This window comes from Talpa europaea (assembly GCF_964194135.1).
Source record: "Talpa europaea genome assembly, chromosome: 7".
NCBI lineage: Eukaryota > Metazoa > Chordata > Mammalia > Eulipotyphla > Talpidae > Talpa > Talpa europaea.
This window is the reverse complement of record NC_140074.1, coordinates 8,489,021-8,499,719: the sequence shown is the minus strand read 5'-3', so window position 1 is coordinate 8,499,719 and position 10,699 is coordinate 8,489,021. Positions and strand designations below refer to the sequence as shown.

Here is a 10,699-nt window from a genome sequence, read left to right as displayed (position 1 = left end):
CCCATCACCAATCTCGGGCCGGACAGAGTGACTCAGAAGCCATTAGCTAAATGAAAAAATGTAACTCAGTTTCCCCTTGACATACAAACAAAAAAACAAGCTTCAAACACAAAAGCTTTCTCTGTTTATACAGCCACACTTCTAAAAAAAGAAGAAGAAAAAAAGCCCTATTTTAGGAAGGGGTATCTGGTCTGAAATAACCAAGTCAGAAAGCCCAGCTGCCGCACAGGAATCTGGAGGGTCGGCTGCACGAGAGCCCGTGAGCTAACAAACCTGACAGCATGGCCTCGCCTGTGCTCAGGCCCTTCCTGCGGCTCCACCAGTCCTGCCCACCAGCCTGTCCCCGCGTGCTCCAGATCGTGGCGGCGTGCATGGAGAGGGTCTGGCACTGCAGGACTGGGCTTCGTTCTTGGTTCTACCTTAACTCTGAGCCTCAGATTTTTTTTAATCAGCAAACTAGGAATACCACCTCCCAGAAGGCTGAGAATTAAAAAGGATGTCCACATGCCAAGGACACACAAGATACCCATTTTAGCATCTTTTGTCCCTCTTTTCTTTCTTCCATTCCTGCTGCTTCAATCTCTGCCTACAACCCCAAATGACCTAAACTGAAGGCTTCTTTAATTGCTGGTGCATTCAGCTGACACTGAACACCATCCAAACTGTACAGAAGGATCAAGAGGAAAAGCTTACCCACAGAGGCGACTGTCCTAGCCACGTCCTCCCAGCAGCTGGGTTCATCCCGCGCCCTCCTCCTGCTGTAAGCAACAGGACAGGTGACCCTGGAGCCTGCATCTCCTGTGAGGATGTGCGGAGCAGACATGCTGATGCCCCCTAGGCAGATGGCGGAGACCTTCACACTACTCGCCAATGGCGGCAACAGGGTTTGTTGGCAGAATCATACCAGGAGAGACCAAGACCCTCCTTAAAAACCAAATACTTAAAGATGTTAACAATTGACTTGGTTAAGACAAAAAAAAAAGTGGGCGGGAGGGTGCTCCCCCAAACTTGGCTCAGTGAGGCAATGATTCTACCATGCAGCCACAGCTAAGGAAGGGCTAACTTCTGCCAGGACATTATACAATATCTCTTATATTTAAGAAGTCTCTTGGCTATAATGCAAATCTGTATAATCTGCTTAAGGTAACACTCAATCCTTGTCTACACAGTTTTTACAACCCTGGAGCACCACAGAACTCAATCTGAATCAGATGCTCAGCTCACCTCCTAGCAAGAAACAGGGACATTCTGCCCACCTTTTCTCAGAAGCTCCTACAGTCTTTGCAGACACAGGCAAGCAGGAAGGAATGTGAGCGGCATCCTGTACTCACTCCCCAAAATGGCAATTTCACCATCTACTCACTTTTCCTTTTGCTGAAAAGCAACTTCTCAACCTACCTACGTAGGCAGGTAAATGGTCAGATGGACAGAGACAGACAGATGGATGGATGGACAGACAGACAGGTATGCCTCTTCTAAGAGTAACAGACAGAAGGGAGGCCTCGTGGTCATGAGTATGGGTATTTTTCCCAAAGTGTCAAAACAAACTGGAAGAAACAGGCTGCAAGAGTCCCCCCACACCATTCCGGCTCCTCTTTGTTTTCTGTGGTTTATGACTTGCTCTTTACCTGCCAAACACTGGTGACCTCTGAATGCTGGGTGATAATCAAAGACACTTTCTTTCTTAGTACTGCACTGGTAAGAAACGTGGAATCAGCAGGCCGATAGTCTAAGCTCAGCCCTTAAGTTCCAAGTACACTCAAATCCCAAAGTGACTATTTATGAGCCCCTGGTGGCAACCTGGCCAATGATTTCACTACCCCACTGGAACATGAGCATGACCTGCAATGACCTCCCCATGCCAGTGCTCACCAAGTGTTTCCCGCCTAACCTCCTGGTGCTAGGAGCCCCTCCCTGTACCTGGGAGCGCCCCACATCTGTCAGCACTAAGGAGCCAGCACAGCTTCGCTCCCTCATCTCCCCACAAGCAGGCCGTGCGCCAGCTTCTCAGTTACCTGTCAGCTCAGCCTTGCCAGCCACACATACTTCCTGCCACTTCAGCCAACCACAGCCAGAACAGTCAACAGTTTGCTGAGGACTTATTATGTGCCAGGTACCATTCAAAGTATACGTATTAACTCAATTAGGTCCCAAGACCCATGGGAATCTGCGGGAGGAAAAGAAATGCTTTGGTACAGATTCCCTCATGGTTTCCATTCCCTATTTCTAGCTGTGCTCTAAAGCTTCCAAAACCTAATTTGCATTGTAGGGCTATTTTTAAAACTCTCTAAAGATCACTGCATCAAGCATCAATGGAATATGTTAGCTTCTACCTAAAAGGATAACATGGGGAAGGGTATCTATTCTTACAACTAACTCCACGGGAATTTCTGGAAGATGCTATTAGGAAAGGGACTCATTCTTATGTAAGAAATCTAGCTCTAAGCTCCATAAATTACCAGAAGAGAGAAACATCAATATTGGAACTCACCTCAGCAGTAGACAGTTTTTGGGCTCACAGTTGTTATTCACTTACCACCCATCTCCCAGGCCTAGTAACACTGAGAAAGCCATGCTCACTGGATTGCGTGGCGTCAGACAGTTACGGAGCACAGTCTGAATACAACAGAACCTTTCTTATTCCAGACAACTTCATAAGAGCCCTGTTCTTATCTCACCACCACCAAGAAGACACTGAAGTGTGGCGGTTACGAGAAAACTGGTCACAGAGCAGGTTGTTTTGAGCTTTCACTGCTCTGAATACTCCTGGCTTGGGGGCTTTAGAGTGCTAGAAATCTAACTGCTTGGGGGCCTGGGGGCGGGGATCTCCTAGTCCATTCCCCTCACTACTGAAGATTTTCTTTCACTGTGGTTATTAATGAAATCCAAGAAGCAGGGAAGTTATGATTGATTGATTATAAAATTCCCTTCATTTTCATCCAAAAAATAAAAACCAAAAAAAAACCGCAGTGTGTGTTTAACCACTTTGTTCTCTGTTCTGCTATAAAAATCGCTTTACAAAGGGATGGGGTATTTGTCATTCCTTTCAATAAGTTTGCATATTTGGATAGAGGTCCAGGAACATAAATCAGAGTTGGTTTCAAGTGCTCAAAACTGCCAGGAAAGTATTTAAAATAAGTGAATTTTCAAATGATATCATTTCAGTGATGTCAGAGGGCCCATGCTATTAAATAATTCATAAATAAGCTATTAACTACGTTAATTATCTTTGACACTGCTAATGCATAATTTGCCTCCCAACCTGGGATATTTATAGTAGGCCCAATTCCACCAGCAAAGAGTCACTCAGACTTACAATGCTTCCACTGGGGCAAACCTCTGACTCACTAGCACCCAGAGAAGAAGCTGACACATAAGGGCACTCGGCTTTTAGATCAGGTCTGGAATATACTTGGTACCAGTTAGCTAGACCTCGTACAAACGTTTATAGATGCCAAAGCCACATTCAACATACATACAGATTCTGTATTGGGGGGGGGGGGGTTGTTCCAGCAACCTTCAAAGTTAGTAATAAAAAGAAAACTGCTACTTAGAGACAAATATAAAACATAAAATTCATTTTAATCTATATATATCAAATACAGCTTTAGCATAGAACATCTAACATATATGAAATTCATTTATGGGACACTCTAAACGAAGCAAACCTTATTAAAAATTTTGGCCTAACCCTACATCTTTTATATGAACCCCACAATGGTTGAAAAGGTGGGGGGGCACGGAAATCAACTAGCTACTTAACCTAGAAGAGACGGATGAATTGCCTAAGTCTATTTGGTCTCTGCAGACTGGGTATACACCATTCTGAATCTTGTCAAGGTTGGTTCTATAAATAGTTATCAACTCAGTTGACTATAATTTTTCGATAGTTACCTTAATATTTTGGTTTTCTTCATTTTCTATTGCTTTTTTAAAATTTATGGCTTCTTGCTGCTGTTGTACTGGGGCATACAACACAGATCAGAGATTTTAATTTCTCAGAGAAATTTCTCTCCTCGAGAAATTGGCACTTTGCTCCTCAATTTATAACAGCTTGATTTGTTACACTTTGTGTAACATCTACAGGAAAATGGATCCTACCAGCACTCTTACCAATCTTGCTGCTTATGAAATTCCAGCACTTTGGCCAAAAAGAGTGTGCCCTGACATTAAATGATCTTCGTGAACCTTCCCACCACTGAATTCTTTTATTTAAACAGGTACGGGTGTGTACTTCACATTTATGTTACATCTTAAGTTTCTACACACACACACACACACACACACACACACACACACACACACCTTTTCAAAAGTGAAATGTCCTTCTTGAATAAAAAGTAATTACAAGGGCATTAAAACAAATGCTGAAAAATAACTATTTTACATTTAGATCATAAAAATTTTAAAGGTAATGTGATGACATAAGACCTAAGTGATCAAATACATCATATATGATTGTCATATATGCATGTTGTGTTCATTGAATTTTAATTACTTTTCTCTTTAATCAGAAAATAAAAGAGCTTACCTTTGTATACTGAGACCACAGCTTACAGTCACTATATCTCAGCCTATTTTATACAAGTGATATGGCTACGAAGGTCCGAGGAGAACGAGAATAAAGTGAGATAAACGTGCTGAAAACTGCTTAAAAGTATTAACCTGAAATACACAGAGGGTCCAACACCAATTTTAAAAATACATTAACGAGGTATTCCCAGCTCTTCAATTAATAACGGTGACTGACTCATGATTTTCAAACATTCACCCAAATTTTTAAAAAAGAAGAAAAGGCTAACACCAGCAAAATCTATCAGTGGTTTGTTCCCCAGGTTAACAACCTGAGTGACACTGCAAACGCCTTCACGGCTCCTTACCACCCTGCGCCATGCGCTGAATCTAGTCAGCATGAGGTATGTTGGGAATCTACTGGACCAGTTACCTCGCAGAAGAGAGGGGTGCTCCTGCAGCCTGAGAAACGGGTTGCAGGCCACATCCCTGGCTGGACACCAGCCCCCATGCAAAGAATATGGCTTCAAGGAGGACCCCTATCTCTGAGAAATTATAATAGCACTAGCTGACACAGTCAGGAATGCAACTATCAATTTATGTGCTAAAAAAGTTTAAAAACTGCCTGAAGGTTGCACAGCTCACACACTAATTCTAAGTTCTACATTGGTCTGTAAACTCCCTGACAAGAGACTACGCTAGGAGGGGTGAGTACAGATATTGCTAGGTTTCCAAAGGAAAAGTTTTAAAACAGACACCGTGGCTTTGAATAAAGTATTGCTCTTCGTTAAAATGCTCAGTCATTGCTTTCCAAAAGAAGGTGTCAGAGTGGTGTATCTGAAAGCTGGAAAGCCTCAGGGGTCACATTGCTCTTAAGACCAAGACATAGGAATTGCCATTTCAAGCCAGACAACCTGATGGTTCTAGAAGTCAGAGAAGAAATCTTGAGGGCCCAAGTGAATAATAAATGGTGCGACGCTCAGAGGCTGGCAATAGGGGCTGTCAATGAAAAAACCACCTACAGTGGAGAAAAGAGCAGAGAAGCAAAACTTCGTGTTAATTTCACAGAATTTGGTGAAGCCAAGAGCTTCATTTATATTTCTCTGCTCTTTCAGCTGTAAGTGGAATTTTCATTACAAAATGGAGGGGTGGGAAGGGCAAAGGGGGGAGGGACACTTAATTCATTACAAAATTTAAACAGTTGAACTTGCATGGTTACCACTTCTAACAAAGGACTGACAGCTCAATTATTTTAAGTAAAGCAGAGAAATGTAAAAGTTTGCAGCAACTGGGCAGGTTTACAACATGGTTAGTAACTTCCAACAAACAACAAAATTAAAAAAAAAAAAAAAAGACTTGGTAGAAACCATTTGAAATGACTGCCATCATGGTGGAAAACAGCACAGCTCCCTTTTTGCCATTATTGAGGGGTTACGTTATAAAGCTGAGTCAGCTACTTCGAAATAATTTTCTAAAGAGAAATCTCCAGAGAGATTCCAACTTGGAATGCAAATTTGATGATCAATTTCAAGTAACAATACAGCTGCAGCTGCCAATTAATAGTATTCCAAAAACAGAGAGCACTATTGTAAATGTTTAATTAATAAAACCTGGACACTACCAGCCATGCTTTTTCTTCTCAGTGATGGCTCTGTTTCATCCATAGGTCAGCAAAACGAATCAATGAAACATGAACACTCCCAGAGGAGGTGGGCCTCTCGGTTATGTCTAGCCACTAATGCGCAGGATGAGAATGGTAAGTTCACAGCTATTTCTAGCAAGTGATGAGGTTTTATTAAAGTATCACCCACCACTAACAAAGACAAAAAGGTCAATGAACAAAGGTAACAAACTATTTTGTAATAAAATTATTGTTTAATAAATATACATCAGAGACATGACACTAGCATTTTTAGCAATTTTTTTTAGCATTTGTTTTTACACTGCCATTTTATTCTCATTTAGTGGTCCCAAAGAAAGCTGGTACATAAATTTGCATATTTGTGAAGCCCGTTCTGGGCACTGTTCTGATCCGAAAAACAAAATTTAAGAGGGGAGAGGAAAGCTAATTCATATTAAAAACAGCCAATTTGAAGACACAGCAACTTGTAAACACCAGCATGGGACACACTATTGCCGTCATGGGGGTGGGTACCTTAATGAAACCATTACCTTCTAGTAACATCATAGGCTTTCCAAACAAGGTGAGAATGCACGTGGAAGACTTAGGTCTGCACCCTTTACAGAACAGCACAATGTTACTGACTGATCATTTTCACCAACTTAATCAGGTATCTTAAAAATAAATGCTGACCCATGGTTGAAACCTGTCACTTTTCACAGCAGCACTCAACAAGAACTGGGACAATCAAAGAGCAAGTTTTTATGGGGACCCTGTTGCTGCTTTAGATTCTGATGTAATTGAAGAGGAAACAAGACCCTTCAATGAATCCCAGAAAAATAGCTAATCTTCTATTTGCATGAAAAAAGTCAGGGAGTGAACACAGTATCTTACAGAGTGAAGAAGGCCACAAGAACGAAGAGGGTGATTGATCGATTAATTTATTATTTTTTTAAAACTTGGAAATTCGGAAACTAAAGTAATCACATTCCTCCTTCCCCATCTCTGGGTAGTGCCATCATTTTAATAAGCGATGCTCGCATAACAGAATATACCTTTATCATGGACGTGCCCTTGTACAACAGGAGTACGAAAGGCTTACAAAGTAAGTGGACTGACTCAAACTAACAATCGCCTTTGCTTTGTTTTAGCGGTTTGCTTACGAATGGGTTTCTAGGGCTACGTTATTATTAGTTTTCAGTCCCTTGTAATTTGATACCAAAACATATAAAAAATAATAAGCTAAAACAATATCCAAACCCATATTTTATTGGCTTTAATTACACACTTTATTATTTACAAAGTTTAAATGAAAAGTTTCTATTAATAAAAATAACTACAGCCCGAATTAAAGTGCCCGGGGGCAAACACATATCAATCGGCCTAAGGACCAGTGACTGCATCAGGAACCAGGCAGTACTCTGTGTTACAACAAAGCCATTTATTTGTGATCAGTGTTTGAGACTCTATACATCCTTCACAAATTTAATTTTACATAATCTGATACTCCTCTTAAAACTTAAACTTTGAACTGCTAGACTTATTTCCCTAGAACAGAAGGGCTGGTATAAGTTATTTTCCGGAAATGAGGTACCGTTTCACAGAACTAGTTTCTTATTTGTTTGTTTTCAAGTTTTAGAGAACTAAATTTGCATTTGTTAAAATCAAAAAGTAGGAAAGATGTTCTTTACAAATAATTTTGATCAAGTATGTGTTCAAAGAAAGCAGAATAAAAAGGCTTTTTCTCTAACATTCTGTATTGTACGGTATTGTTGTTCAATAGGAATTAGCTTCTGTCATTTGCTAAAAGAATGAGTAGTGGGGAACAGGATATGTTGGGAATTTCATAACGGGCAACAGAACCATTCTCTTGGGTAAACCTACAGAGAAAAGAAACGGAGAGGACTCCAAATAAGTTTAATAATCCAATAAAAATTTCAGGTAAAAAATATCTTACAGTAATTATCATTAACCCTTTCCAGATTAGTCAGTCAACATGAACCATTTTGGAAGAGGCCCACAAGTCTCTCAGGGATCTCCTATTTTGAACTTGCTCTTAATATTTTGATAATTATTTTCAACTCAAAATTAAGATGATTACAACATAAGAAGGATGCTATTCAGAAAGCAATTTCATTTCAGTGAGCTGCCATGAATTCTAACGATCAAAAGCAATGCTATTGATTCATTTTCTAAAGTGACTCTAGAAATCCATATTAGTTTTCAATGTGGTACATCACATACTGCAGGACAAACAGGGATTGTCAAGAGTCAAAGCACAGCTTTCCATGCAGGCCTCAGTTCCCACGTGACCAGGAGCTTAATTGTCATCGTGGCTATTGCCAATATTGGCATGGCAAATCTGGAAAGATTAATTACTCTCTTAATTTTGTAATTAATAAGTTCTTGTGGCCTCACAAACTTCTGCATACTCAAACATGATTTGAAATCCTATTTCTAGTCTAATATTTAACCTATGGAGAAATCACAAAGCAGCAACAGCAGGTATTCAAGAGCACCAGATGATCAGAGGGAAATTACCCCACATGCAACAGCTTTACAAAGGCCAAAAGACATATTTACCTTACAGCCAAAATAAAGCATCGTTTTAGTAGGTTGGCATCACAGTAACATTTAAAAACCAAATCTTTTATGTGAAAAATGGGGGCATCAATTTTCACCAGCTTTGGAAGTCAGTTATATGGCACATGGAAGAGAGGAGCCTTCTGAAGTGGGGCCTCAGAGGCCACAGGTGAAAATATGTTAGAGGAAAGGGAGGAACAAGAAAGAAAAATTAAAAAGATTGAGGAAAAACATGAATGTAGCTTCAAGCCTATATGTAGGGTATATTTAATATATATATATACATATATATATATGTATGTATTTAAAAGGGGGAAAGTCAGCTCTTGCAAACCCGTACTAAAGAATGTGACTTCTTATGTCTTAAGAAAGACACAGACTTAAGAACCTGCCACAGGAGGCAGATGCTTTGATGTTCACATAGAACCTATGACAATGGGTCTAGTGAGTCAAAATGTTTTTGGATAAACTGACCAGACCTAATTCACAGGAAGGATGCACTGGCTGGGATACCCAGAAGTTGGCTGAGTGGTAAAAGCAAAGGACCAAATCCAAAAAAAGTTAGAGAGCTTGAAGTTAGAAGAAATTCTGGGTGAAAGTATATTCTTGGATGAGTCCCCAGTTCCTAATCCCCACATATCTGAGAATATGGGGAAGAGGTGACCAAACCTGGGGGTGCCAGAGAAGACATTCAGGGAAAGGATGACACTCCAGACTCCACTTTCCCTTAAAGAAAACTCAGCCCAAAAGACTGACCCTTGAAGTTTCTTCATACCTTTCCAGGTTATAAACTGTCTGTCTTAGTGGGGAAAATGATCAAACTATTCGCTTTCTACTTATTTCTACAGTTATGAAATCAAATGAATCTTCAACTTAGCAGCATTTTAAGGACCCATAATTTTCATCCAAACAAAAATGGAAAAGCTGATGCATGAAGAGAAAAAAGTATAATAATAATGAAAGATCTTGAGGCTCATGTAGAGGACTAGTGCCACAAATAGCAATGCATTCCAGGTGTTCCCTTCCTGTGTACATGCATGCCCAGCCTGGGGCTGCACTGATACACATATACTCACGTGTGCACGCTTACATTTGAAAAAGCACGCACACCCTCTACATGCACACACACACTCGCTCTCTTCTCTCAGTGACAAACATCCTGAAGATGGCTGATTCTATAAACATGTAGCACCTGAGTTAGAAAAAATGTCTAAAAGAGCATATCACTGACTCCAAACCTACTGCCTCCATTGCCACATAAACCTCATTCAAAAGTTATCCAAAGGGCCACTAAGATTCATTTTAGCATTTGCTTTTATTTTTTATTTTTGGAGGGAGATATTCCTGTGATTGTCTAACATGTACTACAGACATTCTGTAATGGGAACTTAAGTAACACTCCTGAAGATACCCCCTCCTATCATCTCCTCTCTTGGACCCATCTGCTCCCCTTTAAAACAAAATTTATGCAAAAAAGATGATGACTACAAATTTGAAATAAGCATTTCCTATTCCCAACTCAAAACACCCACAGTTCACACAAATTTCAAACCAGAAACTTAAATGCAGCTATATAACTGGCAGGCGGCCACACTAGAAACTGGGGATGGCCCTTCAGTAGCCTTTGAATGGAGTATAGGTTGGCTGTAAGAAGAACTAATTAAAATATTTAATTTCAGTATGGTCAGAAACAGGCAATTAGAACAAGCAGTCCTTCGATCAGGCAAAGCAGAGAGAAGAGCAACTCCAACCAAACCAAGAACCACAAGGTTGTGGCATTTTCAAAGGGAATTTAAGTTGGGTCACTAGAATGAATAGGTCTGAGATCCTCCAATTCATTTAAAGAAACCCTAGACACAAACTGTGCTTTGGACTGCTGTGACAAAGTGGCTAACAGGAGAAGTCAGTAAGATGATGTACATACCATAGGCAGGGGCAGCTGTGCTGTAACCATATGGTGTTCCATAGCCTGATCAGAGAAGA

At 40.4% G+C, this 10,699-nt stretch overlaps 1 protein-coding gene across 2 annotated transcripts in view; it reads right to left on the bottom strand.

Annotated features, from left to right (window-relative positions):
• Nucleotides 1-5,435: 5,435 nt before the first annotated feature.
• STRBP (spermatid perinuclear RNA binding protein) overlaps nucleotides 5,436-10,699 on the bottom strand; it is a gene marked incomplete at its 3' end in the record, with an annotated part of 52,497 nt that continues 47,233 nt past the window's right edge. Inside the window, exons 16-17 of one of the 2 annotated variants that reach the window (XM_084238280.1) lie at nucleotides 10,641-10,685; nucleotides 5,436-5,530 (exon numbers count right to left, since the gene is read on the bottom strand). In XM_084238280.1, coding sequence (XP_084094406.1) covers nucleotides 5,436-5,530; nucleotides 10,641-10,685 — 140 coding nt within the window. Of the gene's footprint in view, nucleotides 5,531-7,936; nucleotides 8,014-10,640; nucleotides 10,686-10,699 lie in introns of those variants that run through there. The other variant, XM_084238281.1, reaches the window with a different exon arrangement.